The sequence below is a fragment of the Agelaius phoeniceus genome, chromosome 26 (genome assembly GCF_051311805.1).
Source record: "Agelaius phoeniceus isolate bAgePho1 chromosome 26, bAgePho1.hap1, whole genome shotgun sequence".
In the NCBI taxonomy this organism is placed as follows: Eukaryota; Metazoa; Chordata; class Aves; order Passeriformes; family Icteridae; genus Agelaius; species Agelaius phoeniceus.
In genome coordinates, this window is record NC_135290.1 from 1,444,996 (window position 1) to 1,470,177 (window position 25,182).

Sequence of the window (25,182 nt, forward strand, 5' to 3'; positions counted from 1 at the left end):
ATTTTAGAGGGGTTTTTTCACTCCCTCCGAGGGGAATTGAAGCCTATTTTTCACTGCCCATCCTCCTACTTCAAAAAAAAAAACCCCACTGCACCACAGAATTCTATTTTTGCTCAGAACTTGGGGATGATTTTTCAAAGGATAAAGGTGTCCATGTGGCTCTTGATCAGAGAGAAGCTGGGACAGAAGAGGTGCCAAGTGGACAAGGACAGAATTCAAAAGAAATTGAAGTGTGAAGGAAACTAAAGAGACCCCTAAAAACCAATAGATTAAGAAAAAAAAAATTAAGACTGATCACAACAAATACGGTGCTATGAAATTTGTATCATTCCCAATTTATTAGGCATAAATTGCTCTTTAAAACTGCTTGTATCATACACTTTCTTTATCATCACTGCACAAAGGGCACCAATTGCTGCTGCAGAATGCTACAGAGAGCAGTTTGGACTCACTAACGTGGCACAGCTTTCTCCTCTCAGAAACAGACCCTCGAGGAAAGGAAAGTGTTCCTAGAATGGGAAACTGAAAGAACAGCTTAAAAAAATAAGGAAAAAGACAAATAATTGCACATTTTTGCATCCTGCTTGGACCACACTTTACAAAATAGTTTTCAAAGTGATAGCAGACCTAAGGAGATACTGATCTGAGACAATTATTTGATGCATTTGACCAAGGTTCTGATTGTATTAAGGCTTCCAGTCTTCCCACTCTCACAGGATTAGGGGTTTGATGTTTCACGTTACACTTGTATCTACATTTCTCTCTTGATTTTTCCCTTTATTAATTTTTATTCTTCAAAGGGGAAGAACAAGTTCAAGGGGTGCATGAAAAACGAAGCAAGGTGGTGCTGACAGAAATACAAAGTAAACACTGACCTTTCCAAAACCGGGTGAATAAATTAACTCATGGTTAGAACACGAAAGCATTTGATGAAAGCTCTGATCCTGCAATGTGATTCTCCTGCAGTTGCACCCTGGGCAGGGCCAGGGCTGTTTCACGTGGCCTGACACACGCCCAGTCCTGCTTGCTCACTGGAGACACTGCAGCTTTAAGGTCATTGACACTCCCTGGCATTTAAGTTACACTACAATATGCAAAAAGTCTCGAACAGCCTGTTTGTCAACACTGTCCTTGGAGAACTTGGAAATGAGGTTCAGCACTCTGCTTACCAAGAAAGACCCAAACTAAGACACATTTCTGGAAAAAGAACAAGACACCTCGTCATTAGTACTATCCCCACATCTACTGGCTTCCATACAGCAAAGCACAAGTCTGTCTTCCATGATATTTTTTTCCAGCAAGGGGGAGTTCAAAACCAGCATTTTCTCCTCAGTCACTGCCATAAATGTGTAAGAGCCAACTAGTCAGACTCAGCAGCAGCTGGATATTGCACTGCCATGAACTCTGCTAAGCTCAGGTCTGAGGTGCACTCGTGGTGTCAGTGGAGAACAACGACAGTGCTGGCTCAGAGATGTAGAACCCAGGATGCCAAGGAAGGGGAGAACACGACAGTACCAGTCACACACACTCAAGCTCAGACACTGGCTCTTGGAGGTTAAAATTCATCACTTTCCACGGCGTGGAGCTGCGTGTCGTCCGCGTCCGTCATGCTGCTCTCCTGGGACTCGTCTGTGCCCACTGTGGGGACAAAGAGACCTCGGGCTCAGGGGCTGTCCCCCTGCACAGCTCCCCCTGCCACCAGCCCAGCCCAGGCAGGGCAGCCAAAGCATCCACAGGAAAATTCTGCTTCCCCCCCAGATTACCTGAAATTACTTTAATTTGTCCCATGTAGCCCGGGGACTCATTCAGCTGAGGCTGTGGAACTCTTCCACACTTTCTCTGCACAGCCAGGGAAGCTGAACAGTGACAACCCAACACTTATTTTGTTTATGCTTATTGGACAGATTAGGCTGTTAGGTTTTTTCCCTTTTTAATTTTTTTTTCTTGTTTGGTTGGTTTTTGGGTTTGTTCTGCACTGCTCAGGTGTGGCTCAGCAGTTCCAGTCTCTGTCTCCATCTCCTGGTCAGAACAGGCTCAGCCCAGGGAGCTGGGGCTCAAAATCACCCCAAATACAACAGCAGGGAGAGAAAAACTGGGCACTTCCAGAAGTGCAGTGCGGGGTAAAGTTTCCATATTAAAAACCACACAGGACCAATAAAAACCAAGGTGATGTACAGCTGTCACCTTGCCCTATTATTCAGTTGAGAATCTGCAATTGCAGGACACAGCCATTTGTCTATTAGTAAGAATCCAAATCCTGCTGTAGGTCCTTCTTTGTGGGAAGAGAATTAAATTGCTTATTAGCATGTATTTTCTATCTCCATTTCAGCCTGCAGACAGGTCAATATTTATGACTGTCCATGCTTTATGGAATTTATGTTCATAATCAAAAGCTGAGAGAAGAAAAACCTGGGCTATTCCTTTCTGTCAATTACTCCCCATAGTGTTTTATTTTCTCTTGATCCAAATCAAACTGCTTCCATGACCTTCATCAAAAGCCACCTTTTATATTCAGCACACCACGTATTTGGATCCAACATCCAGTTTAACTTCTGAAAAAAGCATCTGCAGACAACTTTAGCTGCAATTCATTTACTCTGAAGTTATTTGATGCTTTTTGATGGAATATTTGCAGCCCTGGGAATGTCTTGCTCTCCTGGGATACTCTTAAAGCCACCCATGATTTGTATAAATTTAGAGTTACCACAATCTCTGTTGAAGTACATCTAAAGGAATTTCACAACCCTTCATGCCATGCTTTCTGTAGGGACAATATAGGAATGTGCCCTCTGTTAATTGAGTGATAAAACTATCCTTTGTCTCCTCAAAAAAAAAAACCAAAAAAGCCCAAAAGTTTCTCTCCTTGATTAGGTGAAAAAGCCACCTCATAGGCCTAGGGGACTTCACCTCAAACTTAAAGATAGATAATTAGACAAAAAGCCACGAAGTCCCACCTAGGCAATCTGGGGATGAAAAGAGAACAAAGAAACGAATCACTTTTGTTTCCAACACTGCTGATTTTATGGCCCCAAAGGTAGCTGAGCTATCTTGAGTAACAGACCTCCAAGGGCTTATGAGACCTGGCTCAGAGAAGCAACTATTACTGGACAATGGATGAATTCTGAGTGAAGAGAGCCTCCAGAGCTCCCACTCACTGGGCAGAATGTTCCACCTGTTAAAGCTGGGCCTACCCAGGCTCAGGGCAGGGGCTGCAGCACAGAAATGTTAAAGCTGGGCCTCCCCAGGTTCAGGGCAGAGGCTCCTGGAGCACAGAAATGTTAAAGCTGGGCCTGTCCCCAGGCTCAGGGCAAGGGCTGCAGCACAGAAATGTTTCACCTATTAAAGCTGACCCTGTCCCCAGGCTCAGGGCAGAAGCTCCTGGAGCACAGAAATGTTAAAGGTGGGCCTACCCAGGGCTCAGAGCAGAGGCTCCTGGAGCACAGAAATGTTTCAGCTGTTAAAGGTGGGCCTACCCAGGGCTTAGGGCAGAGGCTCCTGGAGTACAGAAATGTTAAACCTGGCCCTCCCCAGGCTCAGGGCAGAGGCTCCTGGAGCACAGAAATGTTTCACCTGTTAAAGCTGACCCTGTCCCCAGAGCTCAGGGCAGAGGCTCCTGGAGCACAGAAATGTTAAAGCTGACCCTGTCCCCAGGCTCAGGGCAGAGGCTCCTGGAGCACAGAAATGTTTCAGCTGTTAAAGCTGGGCCTACTCAGGGCTTAGGGCAGAGGCTCCTGGAGCACAGAAATGTTTCAGCTGTCAGAGCTGGCCCTCCCCAGGCTCAGGGCAGAGGCTCCTGCAGCACAGACCTGACTCGTAGGGGTAGCACTCGCTGATCTGCTCCTCGCGCGTGATGGGCTCCTCGTCGTCGGGCAGGTAGCGTTTGTCTATGGCCTCCTTGATCTGGTTGTTGGCTCCTTTGGGATCCAGGTCCATTGCCCAGGAGAAATTCATTAGGGCCAGATGTGTCTGACCCAGCTTTTTATAAACCTGAACAGAAAAAAAAAAAAGCAGGAAAAGCTGCATTTACATGAAGCTGCTACTTGAAGGTTTGGGGAATGAATGTTCCACAGTTCAGTGATGTTTTATGGAAAGCAATAGAGGGTGGGTATGAAAAACTTATTATTATGTGAGCCCCAAGGGAAATAAGAATGTGTAGAAAGAGCAAGTGTTTCTATTTAAAAATAAAAAGAAATAAACTAGCAGCTAAGAGATTCTTTATCATTCAGGGCAGATGGGGAAGTTATTTATCTGTGTTAAGGATTTAAACAGTGAAAATCTTCAGTTTGTCTAGACATGGTCACTCATGTCAGTTTGGACGTCCAGCCACTCCTGGACAAATACCAGTGAACACATTTCAGCACAAATCCTTTAACTCTCTCCAGTTCAAACAAAAGGAAGCAATCTTGCTGATAGAGAGGTCTCCAGCTCTGTGTTAGAGGGAAGTTTGTCCTGGTGCTCCCAAGTGACCAGACACTCCCCACAGAAAGCTGCAGAAGTTATTTAAAGCTTCTCAGCAGAGGTGGTGGTGGGAAGGAGGATTTCTGTCACTAGATCACTTCTCTGGCATTTCACACAAGAAGGGTTGGAATGTAGCTGCTTCTTGTTCAGTATTTAAAGCTTTGGGAATTTTTAGAAAACTGCTCCAAGTGGAAGCATCTTAGTGACAGGCATCAAATTTTCTCATTAAGCAGCAAAGGAAGTCAAAGAACTTAGGATCACAGTGAAGTTTTACCTACCTTTCCTATTAAAAAGTAAACAAGAGACTCTTTGGGAACAATCTGTTTCAGTTCTTCAAGTTCTTGTAAAGCCGACTGAAAGGTTGGAAAGAGTGTTTGTATTAGGCATTTGAAACCAAACACTTGTAGTGAAACTTCTACTTTACTTTTAAATTAGTTCTTGATGCTGGAGCTGTTTACTCTGCTGTGACAGTCACCTGGCATCATTAAGAAATTCAACTGAAAAATATTTAGTCTGCAGTTAGAAATAAAAAAAGTTTGAAGTAAAGTTTTCCCTTTCAGTGTGCAGACATGTTTCTGAGGCAAGTTTCAAACAGAACTTGGCTTGTCTTCTGGAGCCAAAAAACATTGGCCTGAGGAAAAGCTGCTGGATAAACAGTGTGGGAAGATCTTCTGTTCTAAACAGGGTTCAGGTCAGCAGGGAATCAGCCCAAAACTGCTTCACTTCTGACTTTGCACTCCACAGCACAACCTTGGAAACAGCTGGTTCTTATTGCTGTAATTGGATATGGGGCAGTTGGCTGAGTTCTTTTTAGAAATTTAGTATAAATGATAGTGGGTCAGACTAAAACAATAATTTAAAAAGCAACACCTGGTGGCCCCGGATTTTATTACAACCAAAACATTCAATGCCACCCTGCTGAGGGTGGCACTTGCCAAAGGAAATGCTTCCCATGTCCCAGGCTCTTGCTGCAAGGCCTGGTGCTCCCCAGGTGACCTGGAAACATTCCCAAGGCACCCCCATTCCCAGCTACAGGAATTTCACCCACACTGACCTTGTACTTCTCATTTGCAAACAACACCGAGGCTCTGTGGAATTTGCATAGTGGGTTCTTGGGGTCGATGTTGATTGCTTTGTTCAAAGTGTCCAAAGCCTTCTCAGATTTCTTCAGTGCATGTTGGACCTGGCACACAAAGAGAGAACAATTCCAAAAGGGGAAAAAGAACAGCTCATCTGCTGGGCAAGGACAAACCCTTCTGCCCATGTTTACTTACAGCCTGCTCCTTTAGGAAAGTATTTGCCCACTTCTAGACCAAGTCTGAGTTTTCTTCTACAGGAAGAAAAATCCTCCTCACCTCCTCTGCACCCCAAGCCCTTCTCCCCACCCACGTGAAGTGCCATGTACTTACTACTCCAATGTGACACAGCAGGACTGAGCTCTGGGGGTTGATATCAAGTGCTTTCTGGAAATGCATTTCTGCCAGACTGAACTTCTCCTGTTTGTAATAAATCATTCCCAACCCGTACCTGCAGCACAGAAACAATTCTAGTAAGTGGCACTGGATTTTAACCAAATTAGTTCCTGTTAGTGAATGTGACATAGCAGGAATGGTTTTTAGCCTTGCCAACACCATCTAGGGTGGGAAGAGATTTCCTGGTGGAAAAAGCTGTCTAAAATTTTATTTTTTTGTTATCCATTGGGTGGCTGAAGAACTGATGTCTGATCCACAGCAAGACTGGCTAAATAAAAGGACACAAAAGTTATTAACACTATCACACTCACAGATCTAACTTTTATTGCTTTATATATTAAAAAGCTGTAAGAAACAAAGTGTGTCCTAAGGTAGGAAGAGGCTGAGATCTCATCTCTCCAACTGCAACTGAGGACACATAATGCACAAAGAATGCTGCCCAACAGGACAAAATAATGGGGTAATACAGCCTAAATAATCTGTGAAAACAAACAAAAAAAAAAAATCAATTTTTTGCCTTCCTTGTGAAAGCAGCCCCCCATCTTCTGCAGGAATGGCTTTGCTCTTTTCCAGGAGGGAAGAGCAGTGGGCAGAGGGTGGGATGGTGGCTGTCCCATCCCTGGCAGGGGCCCTGGCCAGGCTGGATGGGGCTTGGAGCAGCCTGGGCTGGTGGAAGGTGGCACTGGATGGGCTGTGAGGTCCCTCCCAGCCCAAACCAGACAGACAGAGCTGTTCCTCCAGAGGGAATCCCTCAGCCCAGGGAGCAGCAGGGTTATAAAGCCAGACCTACCAGGCGTTGTAGTGCCGGGGGTTGACCCTGATGGCGTTTCTGAAACAGGCCAGAGCCTTGTCCAGCTCCTCTGTCAACACAAACTCGTGGCCCAGCAGGGTGTAGGCATAGGCATAGTTTGGATCCACCTGGATGGCCCTCTGGAAGAACTTGATGGCAATGTCGTGCTCCCTTTGCAAGCTGAAGCAGTTTCCTGCTGCACACCAGGCCTGCAACAACAGCAGGGCAGGACCAGAAGCCTTTTTACTACTCTTGAGTGATTAAATTTGAGCTGAATACATTTATCTATACTGCTTTCAATAATTGTAAATAACTTCTAGACTAAAAAGTAAAAATAGGAATAAATCAACAGTTAGTTCAGGCTCATTCCTGTGAAGCAAGCAGGGCTAAACACACCTTCTAAAATAAATAAAGAAGCAAGCTGAATTACAGAAATGGAGAATCCATGGACACCCAACAAGTCTGCACCAATTGGATCCTTTGATGACTAATGACTAAAGCTTTTGAAGGTGTTGAAAAGGCCAGAAATAAACCATCTTTAAGAATAACAAAGGGGGAGATGGTATTTTATTTCTTCAGCTCCCTCCAAGTGACAAATCTGGAAATCTGCAGAGGAAGAATTTTAGCAACAACCTCCTCTTTCCCTGCTGCTCAGCACCCATCAAGACTGTAAATACCACAGCCCAGGGTCCCCCACTTCCCCAAATTTTTAGCATCACTGCCAAAGCACATAACTATTTTCCACTGCTTGGATTAGAATCTGCATTTCCCTCTATCCTGACTAATCTTACTACAACCACCAACTGTTCACTGAGTTTGCTTTCCACTCTTAGACAAACTAGCAGGATAACATGAATTGGATTTCCTCCTCCACCAAAAAGATTTCAAATATCCTCTACAGTTTGCTCAATTCTTAAGAGCACATTTATCAACTCACATATTTTATTTTTACTGTGGCACTTATTGAAAGATTTCTGGGTTTTGGCATATTGTGACTACATTACCACACACCCTGCAGTTTAATGGACTTTGGTATAAAAATGTGCAACATCATGTCTGCAAATAAATTCTAGAACAAATATTTTAAGTGCCAGCAAATTAGCTACAGCAATTAAAAGGTACAGGAAAAAGATATTCCTTATCTCTGCACACTGGCAGCAGCAAGAGTGACTGACTAACCCATGATCTTCCTGGTTGAATAGTGCCAAGGCAAATTTAAATAACCATTAACAGATAAAAGGTTTCAACCTGTTCCACATAAGCTGATATTCAAATTTTAAGGAGCCATTTCAGGCATCAGCAGTTCATGCCAGCTCCCTCTCCAGTTTTGCCATGTTCAGGTGTATTCCCATTGGAGAGAACACTGGATTAGAGCTCAAAGTTCTGTTCTGAATCACTGATTTTACCACATACAATTCCCCTCTTCTCATTCAAGCCCACAGCATTTTATACCTCTGGTGAGTTTTTATCCATGTCTGTCAAATCCTTAGAAAGAACTGAAAGGGCAACATCTTTCTGCAGATGCCAGAGTGTTGTTGAATAGATTTCCATGCCTTCTACTCTGTAGTTTTCAATCCTCCTCACTTCTGAAAATATTCTCTCAGCCTGAGAACAGAAATGAAACTTGAAATAAAATTCCACCCACCAAGGCAGAGCACAGAGGTCAAGGTCCAAGGCCTCACATCCAGCCTGAGCATCCTCTCTGCTTTTTAAGTGTTCCACACAGAGCTGCAAGCCCTGAACTTTCCTTTCAAGGGAAGGAAGTGACTGGATCCCAGGATATTTATGCCAGCAGGAATGCAGCCAGCTCTCCCTCCTGCTGACTCAGCTGCATTCCTGTTTCTGTCCATGCATGAGTGAGGCAAAACCATCACCCACAAAATCAGAGAGAGTGCAACAGACTTTGATGGGCCAGCTGTTATGGGTAACCATCCAATAAAGAGTGACAGGATAAGGGGTGATGGTTTGAGGTGAGGTGGGATACTGGGCAGGAATTGTTCCCTGGCAGGGTGGGCAGCCCTGGCACAGGTGCCCAGAGGAGCTGGGGATGCCCCTGGATCCCTGGCAGTGCCCAAGGCCAGGCTGGGCAGGGTTTGGAGCAGCCTGGGACAGTGGGAGGTGTCCCTGCCATGGCAGGGGTGGGAATGGATGAGCTTTGAAGTCTCCTTCAACCCAAACCACCCTGGAATTCTGTGATTAAAATCTGTAGGCTCACCTTGCTAAATAATCTATGGAAGCACCCAGCATCTGTTCCACCTGGAAACAGACTGTGCACAGCTCCAAACCTCCCTCTCCTTTGTCTCCTGCACACATTCTGCCAAGGAGTGCTGAAATCACTTAGCAAACAGGCACATCAGCTGTCAGGACAACAGTGCCAAGGAGAGGAACTGTGGGACTACCCTGAACTGCTCACTGCTGATTCTGGAGCAGTTTGGCATCACCTCAGCTGTGCCAGTGCTTCCCTTGTGAGGCTGGGAGGGAAACTGGGTCACTGATGTGATCAGAATTAACTAGAATGGAGAGAAGTGTTTTGGTTTAGAGCTGAAATTGTTGAGTGATCTATTCTAAAACAGTGCAGTGCACACAATTCCATCAGCACAGCAGGAGACAGAGACAGGACACACAAGGAGGAGACCCCAACACTTGGACACAAGAGGAAGTAACATTAAGAAAAAATTTTAGGAAAGCTCAACGAGGAAGCAGATTCAAGACCTAAATCCATTCCAGGTGTAACTTTTATATTTACCCATTTACCACAACTGCAAACTTTGCCATGGATTTTACAGGAGATCTGCAGGTTTTGTGTAAAACTGCCAAAGCAAAGAGAGGAGAGGAAGGCCTGGCCCCCATTCCTACCTGCATGTATTCTGCCAGCTCAAAGTAAGCTCTCCCAATTTGGCACAGCACCCAGCCTGTGTTGTAGTGGTGGGATGGCAAATGGCTCAAAATATTGATGGCTTCTTTGCAGTTGTATGAGCACAAGGCCAAATAACCTTTCCCCATGTCCCGGAGAAGGCTCATCAAACCTTCTAGGAGAAAAACACAATAAATAAAAGTGGGAAAAAAAAAAAAAATCACAGCTGAGACTTATTTAGTTGGAAGCGCTAATCCCAAAATCTCTCCCTTGTGCACTCCTCCTATGAAAACCTTTCAGGAGTTCCCAAACAAGGTTTATATACTCTTAAAATTATACACTTCATTAACATGAGCATGATATTCTGATTATCAGCTAGAAAATAATGAGTCCTTAAACTCTGGGGCTCAGAGTGAGTGGAGTTCTGCATTTCCAGCAGCTATTCAAACATTTCTTTAGGTCTGAGCAGTTCCCACAAGCCTGGTAGCCATGGATACATCCTCTTGCTGCCTGGAAACATTACTGAGCCAAAAGAGGGGAATTCAGCATTTTCCTTAGGATTTTCTGACAATCTGAATAAAGATTTGTTTTTAAACAAACGGGAAACATCAAGGGAGAACAGACCACATAAAGCCCATGTTAAGAGGTGACTGGGTTATGAGTAACTCCTTTGGATCAGTTTCCAAGGATAATACTGTCATAAATTACATACTTTAAATTTTTCAAGTTCTACTTTATAACAACGTAACACAATCATAATAATATAACTTATTCTATTATCATAATTTATACGTTGCATGACAATTTATAATACTTTATATACTTTGAAAATACTTTAATCATTAATAAGGACCAGAGCCTGCAAGATTTATCTGCTGACAATTACCACTCTCAATATTCCTTCACATGTTTCCAAGTTAACAAGACGTTGAATTAAATCAGTTTTTATCACTACACAAAGGTGAGAGCTGCGTGCTAAATGAAATGGGAAAGAAGCAAATACTGAAGCAACATTAAAACCCAGATATATCAGATTTTACTCTTCTAGAGACCAACAGTGCTCAAACAGACCTGCTGCTGCTTTCTGTAGCGTGAAAGCTTGGATTTGTGGTGCAACAGTGGAAATTTTCCCTTCTGAAATGATGGAAGAGTCCAGTTTGGTAATTTCCAAACTGTCATTTAAGTTTGGTTGAGTTATTCCTCCCTTATTTGTTTTACTTTTTGTTTTTCTGTTTGGAATCTTAGGCGGAAACTTCATTTTTAATTTTTTGCTATTTTCCTGCAAATAAGAAAAAGAAGAGTTACATATAAAAGAATCTTTTCAATCCAGAAATCTAAACTCTAAGAGTAAATTGTGTAAAATTATGTGTAACAACCATGCCCTGCTCATGGCAGGATCTGTTCTTAAGGTGCTGTCATGAACGGCAGGAGAAATGTGACACACTATATGTGTGAATAGCAAATCTCCAAGTTTATTGAAAACTTACACATATTTATATTGGTGTTAATGAAGCTTATACATATTGCAAAAGTTGAGTTTATTATTGGTTAAAGCACACTTAGATTAACTACACTTACTTCTATTTTCTAACAATTATTTTGCTTTTATGTTTGCATTCTTTTAGTTTTTCTACTTAAGATATTTGCATTTTTTGGCAAGTGATTTTCTCTTCTGTCTTCTCGTTTTAGAGAAGGTTACTGTGACTTTTGTTAGTGACTGGACACTGGTTGCTTAGTTCTCAGCTTGTTTCTCTTATTTTTATCTATTGGTATCACATCGAAATGGTTTTTTTTCAACTAACTAATTATTTAAAAAACTCTTTACAAGGTGCTACAAGTGCTGTAATACGTGGGAATTCACAGCTGGTTGAGGAAGGCAGGGATTTGCAGCACTGGCAGCTTTGGTACCTTGGTGGTGGAGCTGTCACTGGTAAAGAGGCGAGAGCTTCGCCGAGGCAGCGCGTTGGGTGGAGCAGCAATGGTTGGGCTCAATACCTGAGGTGTTGTACTGGAAAGGAAAATGGAAAAATGACACATGGACAGGGGAGCTTCTTTGCTCCACTTTAATAACAACAGCTTTTAGATTTGCTTTAACCAAAACTGTCCAGTACCAGGATTGTTTTACCTTGTCTGGGGACCAGAGCTCTGTGTTTGTGCAACAAGAACTGGAGTGACTTCCCGGCTGTTCCCGCTCTGGGAGAACACAGATTTTGTTCCAGCCTGGCTGATCCTGCTGACAGCCTGCACAACACAGAGTTTCTACAGGTTTGTTATTATGTCACTCAGGAGTCTCCATTTCTGCTGTGCCAAAGCCATCCCACTCCACCCACCAAGCACTGCACGAGGAGAAACAGAATTATTTGAATAAAGGAGAGGGCTCCCCCATGCCCAGGGAAAGCCATCCTAAGTGTTTCTCCTTCTACCTGTTAATAACAGCAAGTCTACAAAGCTTATGCACTTCATTTGAAGATAGAGAGTCTCCATCTAATGGCAAGAAACTATATGTTAAAGTGCTTGTGCAAGAACAAAAGGGAATTAAAATACATCATATCTAAAGGCTTTTTCCTGCAGAAAGTTGTAAAAAAAACCCACAAAAAAATAGAAAGATTTTTAAATTATCCTATTACAATCCCATTCAGAAGCCATTCACAAACTGCACAGCAACTCAGCCTCTTTTCAGAACAGATCCTCCTCTTCATATTTTAAAAAGCATTAAAAAAATTATCTTTCTGCCTCCTCCAGGGACACCAACATTCAACTCAGTGATGGCTGTTTGGAAGAGACACCAGAAAGGGACAAGGGGACCAGCACCAGCACAAGCAATGTCACTTTGTGCATTATCCAGCCCCTGAGGCTCTGTCCTTCTGATCCTTTCCCAGATTCTGTTACCAGAGCATGGTTTAGTGGCAAGGAAACTTCCTGCCCACTCAGACAGGAAGCCCTTGGATTCATCCTAATGCTTCACTCACTTATGTAAGTGTTTCCTAGGAAACTGCCTCTGTTCAGCCACAGCTCCACCAAATCTTGTCTGACACAAACTGGAAGAGCAAAGTGGAACTGGCACAGTCACTGCTTGCACTGGACAAAGCATGAACCAGAATTTAGGTTGTTTATTAAAATGTATTTGATATTTATGTTTTTGTAGAGGCACAGCTCCATCTGGGCAGGGCCTAAGTGTGGAGTAGTGAAATTTACACCTCAGTGCTGCTGTGTCACACTCAGCAAAGCAACAAAACAGCAGCAAATCCAACTTGGTATCCCAAAGCTCTTCAGCTCCCAGAAGAGCTGCACCTTACAAACTTTATTTCCATTTTCAGTCTCATGGAAATTTCCCTTCCTATATCTGCACAGTCCAGCACAAGCCACTGTTTCCAAAGGGTCCTGAGCAAGCACAGGGTGGGGATTGGATCAGCCAAACAAAGCACATTCCTCACTGACTCTTTTAGCACAAGTCCCAGATTTCCCTTTCAGAATGGCACAGCATCAAGATTTGTCCAGAGCAAACGTGGCAACTCAAGTTATAATTTTCAGAGATTCAACATTATTTCAAAATAGTTCCCCCTATAAAACACCAACACCCCTCATGCAACTTGTAGATTTACTAAAAATACAGGGAAAAATCATCAGGTTTTTGTTTTTAGAAAGGAACAAATAGTTCTTCAACTGTCACCAACATTCCACCTCTCATTTATCACTATGGCAACTACAGCAGTTTCTTCCTGAGTAAAGCAGGCATTTTTTAGTTTTAGCAAGACTTTGCTGAGTGAAACAGCACCATTCTATCAGTCCTTCACAGACCAGCAGCAGGATTTTTATTACTCTGGTCTGTAAACTACAACTCAAGAACTACTTGCAAGAGATCAGCAGCTTCAGCTCTCTTGAGGCTTCAGAAAATACATTAAATAAATAAAACAAACAACTCCAAGTCTTCGCACTCCACCCTGCAAACTGCAAAGTTTGGATCTGCTGTTGTTGGGAAGCTTCAGCGTCTGTACAACCCCTCTGTGATGGGAGGTGGACAGAACACAAGAGATCTTCCCTAGGTTAGCCCAGCAACCACAGCCTGGGCATCTGGGGGGGAAAACTTGGCTCCCATGTTTTTTCCCTCTGCATTATGGATTCTTCTTTAAAGTGCACTGCAGTGCCAAGCTCTGGGCAGAGGAGCTGGGCTCAGAATGCCAGGTACCTTCTTTGAAGGTGCTCCGGTGGATGGCACGTCGATGACAGAGGAGGAGTTGGTGTAGTTCTGTAAATAGGATCCATCTCCAGGGCTTGGGGTTTCTAGTGGCAAAATTCCAAAGCTGAGAACAAACCAGAGAGGAAGGGTCAGTGTGTGAATGTTAGACCTGGTGAGCTGGTCTGATGCAGGGCTTAAAACACAGACCCAGAGCATGGAATACCCTGAGCTGGCAGGGACCCACAGGATCACCAGGAGCTTCAAGAAAAGCTCTTTACAGTGGCCTTTCTTCAGAATAAAGTTTATTCCAGAGCAGTAGCATATTCCTTCAGAGATTTTTTTCAAGTGAGAACATGGCAATAAGCAATATCTTGACTCAACAATTCCTCTCCAAATAACCAACTGCTTGTTTAAAAACCAGAAGAGATCAACACTAGGAGCAAGAGCAGTTCCTGAAGTTGTTTGGGTTTCCCAAATTCTCCCACCAAGTGTCTGAGTGTGCTGTGCAGCCCCAGCCCTCCTGCTCCAAAGCCCAAAGAGCAGCAGCAGCAGCTCAGCCTGGGCAGAGCTTGGCCATGCCAAGGACTTACCTTGGAGTTAGTGGGCTCAAAGCTGCAGGTCCCCCCAGTAAACTCCTTCCAGTTTTTGGTTTATTTTGAGCCTGTTTGGACAATATGGCAGTTCCTGACCCCAGAGGGACAGAATCTGAGGAAATCACAGCCGAGTCAATGTAAGACATGGAGGAATCTGAATTCAAGGAGGAATACTTTGAATTGGAGGACTCTAGGTTGATTCTGTTCAACTCCTGAAGAATAAAAGGCAGCTCTTAGGTACTCAGGGTATAGTTTAATTATCATCTTTCAGTTAAGCTGGAAAAATGAACTGATTTCAGTAAATGATTTTACAATGATTTGAGAAAAACTCACAATTGTGTCCTGGGGTGTCTCCATGAGGACACTCTCGGGCTGTCTGTGGGATATGTTGTGATTAGACACCACTGTTGTGCAAGTGTTGGGCAGACAGCTGCTGAAATTCTGTAAGGATGTTAATTTAAATGTTTGGTCAGGGTCTGGCTTTTCACCTGTAAGAGTGGAAGGAGATTTAATAGTTATTCCTGGGACTATACACTGAATATTCTGAGTCTGAATCAAGGACAGGGGACAAAGGGTTTTAGAAGTGTTTGAAAACATTTGGGTTGGGTTGGAAGGGACCTTTAGGAACATGTCATTCCAACCCTCTGCAATAAGCAGGGACACCCTTCACCAGACCAGGTAACTCTTTGTACTAAAGCAGAAGTATTCTTCTACTACAAAACCCTGGACAATCAATATGTTTTATAATTTTCATGTATTGGTTTTTCAAGCTATTCTCAGAAACAGGTTCTAAGTGTCTACTAAATGTAGGCTGGAAAGCACATTTGGATTCTTAGATCCAAAAGTGTATAAATAATGAAGATGGAAGAAAACAAAGACAGAAGTTTTAAACAATGGCTAAGTATTTTAAACGAATTGTTGCTCACAAAAACCTCTCCCAAGAATGACATGAGTGAAACAGTTCTGCAGACTCACCTATTTCACATAGTGATTCAAAAGGGGACCAGAGGAAAGGATTTAAACTAAGGCTCTTTTGGTAACATTCTGATCCTTTGGCAAGCCGGTCTGTCTTGCTGCAGAAAGAATGAAACAGTTCACAGGGAAACTTCAGCACAGCAGCTTTGCTCAACAGAGTTTTCCAGAAGAGGAGTTGAAAAACAAAAACATGTTGAGAGGCATAGAAACATTCCTCATATTTCAAGCCCAAGAAATACTGAGTTCTTTTGAAGTTACTTGACATATTTAGACACAGTTGTCAAAAAAAGTTACATAAGCACTAGAATAGCTTGAGAATTTTCATTTTTAGGGAGATGCAGTTCTTTGCAACAGCTTGTTTCTTTTTTGCCAACAGTAACCTGATTGCCAGCCTTCCAGCCATCTTGAGTATCTATGGATAATATTTTTGCAAAGAAATTAGCAGCTAAACTGAACACTTAAGTATTTGGCTACAAAGAAATAATATTGAGAATAATTGAGAATAGATCTAGTAGAGAAGAACCCAAGAGCCCAACTACTCAGATCATTCACATTTACTGAAACCATTCTTGCATCTTGGCAAAATCAAAACACAATTGGCAAATTATTCTGCCCAGCACCCTCAGAACTTTGATTTGAGGGTTAGAGCTACACAAGTATAACACAGATAGTAAAAATCTAAATGGTAACACTGAGAAACAGGCTGAGAGTATTCCTTAGGGAAGAATTCAGAGCAAATCCAAAGGTATCTAAAAATCTCAGACTTTTGGATTGCATTCTTACCCACCCGGAAAAGAGGAATTTGTGTTTTCAGTCTTTGGGTGAAAATTAAAACTAACCATTCCCAAAGCAGCCTGATTCCACAACTATCCACCTGAACTTATCATGCTCCAAAATGGTGTAAACCAGAGAGAGGTGTCTCCTGTAATGACTAAGGATATGTTTGGCTAAACCTGGGCTTGGTCAAGTAAAAACCTTCCAACTTTATTGGGCAAAATGAAAAAGCAACTTTACCAGTAGACATGTCCCAGTAAGGAGAGTGTAAAGCATGCAGAGTCACCAAACTCCATAACAATGTCATCATGGCTTTTCTGTTTATTCAACACTCCACCAGACAAGATCTGCTCTCCTTCTGCAAGCCTTTTTAAAAAACAAGAGGTTTAAAGGGGTTACAAGGCTCACAGTACTGGCACTCCAGTGTTTTCACCCTGCTGCAAACAAAAACAGAAATCCACTGTCAGTGTTCACAGGTTTTAAACCACAAACCAGTTCCTGCAAATGAACGTTAAGCAACCCATGGATTCCTCTACAACAGGGAGGTTCAGGACTCTGCAGTCAAACAGCTCTACTGGGAGGGAAGAAAAACAAAACAAACCCAAAAGCACAAAATTCAGCACGACTTTCCCAAAAGTGACCAATCCTGGCATGAAGGACAAGAGAATCTTCAAGACACTTGATCTTTGAAGGTGCTTTATCTAAGCAAAACCAGTGCTTAATTTGGCTTTGTTTCCCAAAGAAATGCAATCTGTAAGGCCCCTCATGCACTGAGTTAAGAGCCAATACTGGAATATGGCAGAGATCATGGGTTTTAAAGCCTTTCTTTCTTGCAAGAAGGGCTCAAAAGGAGAATAAAGGGTCACTTTGCACCTCCTCCACCTGCAGGAGCAGCAGCACTCACACAGAATGGGCTGGCAGGCTTCAAAATTACTTTATACAACTGCTGGGGTGGGAGGCATTTTTCAGGCATCTGAGCCCGAACACCTGAACAAACAAATCAGCTTTTCTTGCCACTGCTTGAAATTTTACTTGTAGGTGTATGCTTCTATCAGAACAGACCATCCCCACAAGAAAATAAGGCAGAGCTGTATAAATGAGCCCATAAAGGATCTGTTTTCTTTCTACACAGATTGGCAATTCCTGTCTAAGTTACTCAACAACTTTTAGAGGTTTTTGCAACATGGGTTAATGCTCATTAGATCCATATCTGAAAGCAAAATAAATTGAACTCAATTTTTTATGCTGAAGGACCAATGAATTTCTAGTTTATACAAGACAACATCTTCCAAAGAGAAATCCAAGCAAAAAAATAATAAATCCATTTGTAACCCTGGACAGAACATGAAGGATTTACTCACTTGCTGAGGTCCACACAACATTTTGCAAGCAGGTATTTACACTGTGGGGTGGTACAGCTGTGTCCCTTTAGGAGCCTGTAAGCTTTGTAGGCCTTTCCTGAGCGGTAGTAACACGTTGCCAGTAAAAACAGTGCTTCTTCTGAGTGAACTGGGAAACAAAATCATCAGTGACATGTTAATCATTTCAGTACCAAAAATCTGGGGGCAGAGAGTAAAAGCCAGCTATGGGTAAGGTGGAATAAAATGGGTATGGTATTAGAAATTCATGCCTGAATGAAGTGTTCTTTATCTGTTGGTGGTTATCTCCCTATGCCATTTTCTTGGCTAGTCAGATGAACTCTTGACATCTACAGCTTTGAAGGAACTTTGATCCTTCTGGCTACCCAATCTGATGAATGATGAGCCAGCTTGCAGGTAGAACAGCAGCAAGCCAAGCAAAGCAGCCAGGCCAGAGCTGCTTCTTTACCAACCTGCTGGCCACACCAAGGCTGACTTGGCTCAGTGTCACCACTCTGCAACTATTTACAACTGATGGCTGTTGCCAAATTTTCTTCCACTGCAATGAATTATGTACCATACTGAGGATGTTCTATTCAAAGAGCTTGAGTTGACATCCAGGTTTGAGACTGAGGTCAGACCCACTCATGGTTACACCATAAATGACAGAATCAACCCCTGAAGTGACTTTAATCTTTCCTGTAAATTCACTGATTTGGTATATCCATGGTGGCTTAACCCACTCTGTACTTCCCCAAATGTTACACTCATATCACCCTCACACAATGGTATTTTTAAATCAAAAGCTGTGCATGAACACAAGCAACTTCAAACTCCAACCACTCAATAAACCCACATTACCTTTATACTTTTCAGAAGACATTATCCTGCAAATGGAATTCAGCATTAAATAAATAATTTTGATGTTTGTTCACCCACCTATAGGGAAATCTTTAGAAAAATCAATACGAGCACTGTATAAAAACCTCTTTGGGAATCTGCCCAAATCCTTTGCTTCACTGAAAACTGACTATTTTAAGTTTTTGTCATCACCTGAACAGTGACAGTGGAAACAGAAGACCCAAACAGAGGACATTTTATTAAGCTTTATCCTAAAAACACCAGAAGACCTTTTTGAAAATTCAAGTTAAATCAATTTTTATCCACTACTTGAACAGATTTTGAGAGTTCTGGGAAACCACCAAGCCACAGATGTCCCATCAAGGACAGTAATTGCAGATAGACCAAAAAGAAGTTTCTCTCAGGGTGAAATCACTCCTGCCAACATGGAGCCGCTGTATTCAAGTTCTGCAGCTTCCACTCTGCAGTGCAACCACTTCTTTTAAGCAGGAGCCAGATGTTTTGTTAGCAGTTAATTGCTTGCACCAAGTGTCAGCATTCATGCTGCTTTCTCTCAGCACTGCTGGCCACTGAAAAAGGCTGTTTGAAGTGTTCTTGCAGAGAATTATTCTGCAAAGATGTGTCACCATCAGGTATTTTTCTACTGGCTGCTGCAAAAAGTGGATTCTCTTTGTTCCAAAATCCTTGGCAATTACCTTCAACCTACCATTTCCCTGCACCTCACAGTGTGTTGTGTTCAGGGGAGCTCTGTTATCCCTAAAATACTATTTTCTTCACAAACACCTGGATTATCAGGTTCCATAATACCCTACACAACATTTCTCATTTCAGCACCAGATCAAACACCCCAGATTCCATTTGTAACCCTGATACAAGGAAAAAGAAGCCTTTATTTCTCAAAACTTAGGTTTGTGCTTCCATTGTTGAGACCTGCATTTGGGCATGGCAGGCAAAATATTTCATTACAAAACAGAGCATGAAATAGCTTATACAGTTTAATTCAAACTATAAGCTTGGGTTGTTTAACATGAGAAATTATATGACACTTGTATTTCAGCTTAAGGATTGGGGTTTTTTTGTGTTAGTGGTTAGGGAACGATACCTTTCAAAACAGAGAATGAAAGTTGACCACCAGTATCAAGGAGAAAGAAGTACAGAAGAACAAAAAGCTTATCTGAGGTCATGGAGAAAAGGTTAGAGAAATAAAAGGTGCTAGAACACACCAAAGGAGTGTTTGAAGGAGCCAGAGAAAGCACAGATTGGTGTTAGTGCTGCCTGCTCACTGTCCAAGATACCCCAGCTTTACAAGGAAGTAACAATTAGCAGGGATTCAGCAGGAGATACCTGCTCCATATGTTCTGATTCTCACTGTCTCAGTTTCACAGTGCTTTTCTCTCACCATCACAAGACTCTCTTTGAGCCAATCAACATATCTGAGCAGCATTATCAGCAAAGGCAGCTTTCAATGTCAAGCCAATTTGTAGAATTTGTGTGCTGCATCTATCCTCAAGTGCCCTTGGAAGACATGCAATGCTTGAGGGTTATTAAAAAACCCCCAACATTCTCCCATTTGGTACCATAAACCAGATCACTGTAAACACTGCACTTAAACACACAAATCTGAATTTAATTTTCAGGAGATTTTACTGTAAAATAACATTGCTGCTGTTACATGATTTGATTTTCCAACCTAATTGCAAGGCATCCCTCTGCTTTCCCCAAGCAGAAAGCTAAACTTCATGATGAGAACAGGAGGAAAATAAAGCAGGAGCAGAGGCTCACAAATCCCAAATTAGAATTGCAAGAAAGCATCAGGTTTACAATTGCAAAGTACACACCTTCAGCATATAACCTCTCTGCCAGGAACACGGCATCGCGATAGGCGTAGTGGTTCAGTGCTTGCCAGATAGCAGCCTGCAAGGCAAGAAAACCATCTTCATTTAGCTCTGAAAATGCAAAAAAAACCATCACCTCTCACTGGCAAAAGGCAAAGTTCAGCTTGGTTTTATGGAGCTATAAAATGAGAGGGGAGGATTAACATGCCAGCCAAGTTGTATTTGTTTCAGCTATTAGGAAGGAGGTTTAAAAAGCCCCACCAAACTCTGCACTGAAGTCATGTATCAAACCTCAGAGTGTTTCTTACTCATTACCAGCCACAATCATCCAAACCCCTCAGAAATTACTGAGTCCTAGCCTGGTGCACAACTCAACACCACACAACAACACCTTCAGTGAAGATGAAACCAAAATCCAACCCCCACTGGTCAGAGTATCCCATTAAAGCATCTCCCCAGGATGCCAAACCAAAGCCCAATAGGCCCAGAAACCTCTCAGGGTTGATCAAGATGAGACTTGTGATCTAGAATTTCTCTAATACTCAGCAGCAACCAAAGACAAATAGAATTTGCTTCTAAAACCCATGAGACACTCCAAAACGAAAAGAAATATTCCACAGAGAAAGCAATACTGTCCTGCAGAGCTATTCCCAGCTGGAAAGGCAAGTGCCAATTCCATCTACCAAAAAAAAAAAAAAAAAAGAAATGTAAAAAATCCAAACATCACAGAGTTACATGTACCATATGCTACTTCTTCCAACACAAACTTGACAAACACAGGGTGTGAAAACTGTGCAAGTTCTCTTCACGGGAAGCCCACACAGCCATCATGAACAGCACACACCAGGGCTCCCAAGTACTACAGGGAATGTTACAAACAAATCTCTACAGAGAATCTCTTTTCTCCTATCAGTAGATCCCCAAGAATATGCTTAAGAAGTCAACAGGTGCTTTTAAGCTCGTGTGAAAGTATTTGGGAGTATTTAAAAGTGAATTCTCTTAGTCTGATCATTACAACACAAACACACTATTGTTTCTCTCTGCTTGTATTCCATATTTCAGATAACTGAGCCTCAGAGCCTCCTGAAGTGATTCCTCCCTGCTGCCTTGAAAGGATCCCAGGCTGAAGGTGGTTCCACGCCCTGCAGGCAGAGCAGGACAAACAGGGAGATAGAAGGTCAGGGTTACAATCTTTGAAGCCATCCTGAAGCCAGAGCAGCCCAAGGTCTCCCATTTCTCTTGCTCCCAAGAGCAGTTCTTCCTTCACCAAGCTACAAGTGACATTTAGATGAACCCAGCCAAGTTGTGGCAGGTTAAAAATCCTGTCTTTGCAGGGCTGTAACTCAGCCAGCTTACAAAACAAAGGTGTGGGGGTGGGAGTGGGAAAATCAGGGTCATCTGACTGCTGAAACCAGAGCAAGTTGCCAGGAACAATCCTGCCAAAGGCTAAGAGGGGACACGAGGGATTTGGGGCTATGTCACAGCCACTTTGTAAGAGTTACACTACACCCTGGCTCAAATAACAATTGTTGTGGAGCAGAGTCCCAGTGAAAGCAAGAAACGAGCTGGTAGAATCCCTGTTCTCTAGCAATTATCATTTTGCAGCCCAAAATGTGCCTCCTGCCCTCAGCTGCCCCGTGCTGGAGCCTGGATCCTCACACACACTCTCCTAAAAGAGCAGGAAGAGGAAAGGAAGGCAGCAGGGAATCAGCCATACACATGCAGCAACAATTGTCCATGGGAACAGATGCCTAAACCATGACTGTGCCTCAAAAAAGAGGATTTCTTGCCCACTGTCTACAAGGATTAATCTCAATATAGCACAGTAATTTAGTTTGTTCTAGAAGAAGCACAATGCATGTACACAGCACCAGTGGCACTAAACCACACCAGAAGAGTGTTCTCAGGGCTGCCTCATAGGAAGGAGAAAAGTTGGAAGTGTTTCCACATTTTATTCAAGTGTGCTTGCAGAGAGGATGAACCTCCAGGTCCTAATCACTCTTTTTAAAAATAATTAATTTGAAATGCAAAATTAACAGGGGATTCCAAAACTACCATACACAGCCCTGCAGCAAGGCGTCTTCATAAAGGAGAGCAGGAAAACAAAATCAGATTCAGACAGGTCCATCTTCTACCCAGAAAATCCTGTGCATTGTCCAAGTGTCACCTCATATCTAAGCCAAAGAGCTCTTAAAAGAGATGTTCTCTTGTGACAGTTATACAACCTTGGAAATTGTTTTCCAAGCTGTTTAGGCTGTATTGCCATGCTAAGCAGATTCTGCCATGGTTTCAGTCTTCAGGGTGGGCAGGGAGGAGGAGAGCCCTGGGATGGGCTGTGCTGCATTCCCCAGTTACACAAACTCTGCCCACTGAACAAGCACACGTTGGTCCTGCAGCTTGCAGCCAAGTCCAAGCACCATTGCAGTGAGTCACAGCAGATGATCACCTTGAACAGCTAAATTCCAAGCAAAGTGCTCATTTTCTTTCCAAGATGTTTTGCAGAAGTATTTGGAAGGCATCCAGCCTGTTTCTTAGCACATGGGACACAGTTTTATGTTGGAGCTGAAGGGTTTTAAATCGACCGTATCAGGAAGAACAGCACAGGGCTGTAAACTCTGGCACTCTGTTCAACTTCAAAGAATTTTAAAAGTTAGCAAAAACCTAACCAGTGGCCAGAATGCCTTCTGGGACGTGAATTTCATGTAATTAAAGCACAACATTTATAAGGCTACATACAAACACAAATTCTGTTATTTATCTGTCACGCTGTGACAAATAAGTAACATCACAGCTGTGAGGATGTAAGGATGACAGTTCTTTCCTGGAATGCTGAGCCCTGTAGACATCTGAAAGGCTGGGGGAGAACAGACAAATAGACAGGAAAAAAATCTCTGCAATAACAAAAATGAGAACTAGTGTCAACTTTCCCAATCATTTCATTTAAGTAAATTATAAAAACAGAGCTAAGTACGTGGACTTCAGCTAAACTGGGAATTCAGAAATGCAATGGACTTTACCCAGACACAAATAATTCCTAAACTTATCAGTGCTCCTGTAAGTAAGGAACAGCAGTAAAACTGACAGCAGCAGAACTAGTGCTAAAGGAATGATCTGTCACTTAAAAGCAGAATCTAACTAGATGTAGTCAATCTAAATAGATTTATTCAACATAGCAAAGCCTCATCAAAACATCCAAGTTGGGAAGAGGTTAAGAATGGAGAACAGCATTAGAGGGGTCTTTACCCTGCTGAAATACCACAACAAGACCCCACTCTTCTATCAGGGAGCTCTCAGGAGAGCAGATATTTCCACTTGGTCAGTCTAGTTAGCACAGCACTGGAAACATTTGGTATTGTTTCCTGTCAGCTTCACTCATTCACACTGCAGTGCATTCTTGCTTCCTTTTCTATTGTAATCCCCTGTTTTCCTAGAATGCCCAGCTGGTGCAAAACAACCAGCCCAGCTCCACAGCTAACACCAGCAGTGCAGGATGGCCTCTGCAGGAGAGGGACCAGCTGGCCAAAAGCATTTCCACACTGCACTGACCCTGCTCTCAGAGGGGATGAGGAGAGCAGTGCCATCAAGGACACAAACCCCTGGCCTACAAGAATGTCCTCACTGTCACCATCTTCACAGACAGGGTCAAGTCAGCAGGATGGGTTTCCACAGGAGCCTTTCTTCCCCTTCCAGCTTTTCATTAGAAAGAAAAGAGCCAAAAGCAAGAATTCTCACTATGTCCATTACAGAACACAATCGTGTACTAACAAGAGACACTGCTGCCAGGAACCTCTTGCTGTAACTAGAAAAAAAGCCCAAAACATCCTGTTAAAATGCTAAAAATATATTTTAGAAAAGAATGGGAATATGAATGAGACGACTGATTAATGAAAATTATGAATAGTTAGAGAATGGGCATACAGGAACTGCGGAAAGAAAAAGCAGCTCTGAATTCTGTGAATCACGACTTTTGGATGGGAAGGCTGAGCACGAGAACAGGAAACCCATCAGAGTAACTGCAGTGAGACTGAAACGCGAGAGGAAAAAAACTGAAATTTACATTATTTTCTCTCCCATCAACCCGAAAAAACCAACTCCTTGGGAATGAGGAACGTCCTTCACTCGCACGACACGGAGGGATCCGAGCACGCTGCGAGCATTTAAACACGACACGGCAGCAAACGCAGGAAGGTGAGCGAAGTATCAACAGGTCTCCCGGGGGACCCGCGGGCCCTTTCCTGGGAGCCCAATGGGCTGAGGAGCGGCGGGGACACCGACACCGACCCCGGGGGCCCGGGGGGCAAAGGGGCGAGCGCGGCCGGCCCGGGGATAGGAACGGGAGGCTGGAAGGGGAAGCCAGGCGGGCTCCGGCAGGAGGGAGGGCGGAGGAGCTGGAGGTCCTGCGGGCCCACCGGCCGAGGGGCCGCCGGGAGCGGCCCGGAGCCGCGGCCCCGGAGCGGGCGGGGCGGCCTAACCCGGGCCGGGCCAGGCTTTGGGGCCTGAGCCGCCCGGGGGTCGGTACCTGGACGGGTTCCTGCAGCACCGTCATCCTGCTCTCTCCGGCCTCCGCCTCCTGGTCGCTGAGCCCGAGCGGGGTGGCCCCGGTCCCGGCCCGGCTCAGAGCGAGTCACGGCGGGGCCCGGCCCGGCCGCGGCTCATTTGAACCCGCACCGACCGTTACCGGAGCGAGCGAGGCCGGCGGGCGCCGAGTCCGCCCGAACCGGCGGCGGAAATACCCGAACCCTCCGCCGGAAATACCCGAAGGCGCAGGCGGAAAGAGCCGAGCGTCGACGGAAAACAGCTGGGAAAGCCGCGCTCGGCAGCCGGGAGGAAACTCGGCGCCGGAGATAGCCGAACTGGGGCGGAAATGGCCGAGCCTAGACGGAGATGGCCGAGCTGGAACGGAGGTGTCCGAGCAGAGGCGGAGATGATCGAGTGAGGACGGAGATGGACGAGCGTGAGGGGGCCGGTGGAGCCCGGCCGGGCCTGTGGCTCGTCCCTCAGAGCGCCCATGGAATGCAGAACTCACACTTGGTGC

The 25,182-nt window shown here is 43.9% G+C and overlaps 1 protein-coding gene across 5 annotated transcripts; it reads right to left on the minus strand.

Moving 5' to 3' along the window:
• Positions 1–304: 304 nt before the first annotated feature.
• CDC27 (cell division cycle 27) lies at positions 305–24,873 on the minus strand. 5 transcript variants are annotated; one of them, XM_054649579.2, is made up of 19 exons: positions 24,667–24,873; positions 20,151–20,226; positions 17,455–17,602; positions 16,334–16,459; positions 15,320–15,417; positions 14,678–14,832; positions 14,342–14,556; positions 13,761–13,875; positions 11,700–11,833; positions 11,483–11,582; positions 10,646–10,853; positions 9,577–9,746; positions 8,173–8,325; positions 6,721–6,929; positions 5,868–5,985; positions 5,513–5,641; positions 4,737–4,811; positions 3,807–3,987; positions 305–1,638 (listed from the first exon to the last, which is right to left on the minus strand). In XM_054649579.2, the coding sequence occupies exons 1-19, from the start codon at positions 24,691–24,693 to the stop codon at positions 1,556–1,558; spliced, it is 2,520 nt and encodes an 839-aa protein (XP_054505554.1). In that variant the 5' UTR covers positions 24,694–24,873; the 3' UTR covers positions 305–1,555. The 5 variants fall into 5 exon arrangements, with proteins under 5 accessions (XP_054505554.1, XP_054505556.1, XP_054505555.1 ...); XM_054649581.2 differs by having other exon boundaries at positions 11,700–11,815; positions 24,667–24,872; XM_054649580.2 differs by having other exon boundaries at positions 9,577–9,749; positions 11,700–11,815; positions 24,667–24,872.
• Between the last annotated feature and the right edge of the window lie 309 nt (positions 24,874–25,182).

Excerpts from the sequence above, each read along its gene's own strand:
- CDC27 (XM_054649578.2), bottom strand. The coding sequence starts at position 24,693 with ATGACGGTGCTGCAGGAACCCGTCCAG. Across the intron at positions 20,227-24,666 it reads TGCTGCAGGAACCCGTCCAG|GCTGCTATCTGGCAAGCACT; the intron begins GTACCGACCCCC and ends CTTGCCTTGCAG. Across the intron at positions 5,986-6,720 it reads CCCCGGCACTACAACGCCTG|GTACGGGTTGGGAATGATTT; the intron begins GTAGGTCTGGCT and ends TCTGTGCTGCAG.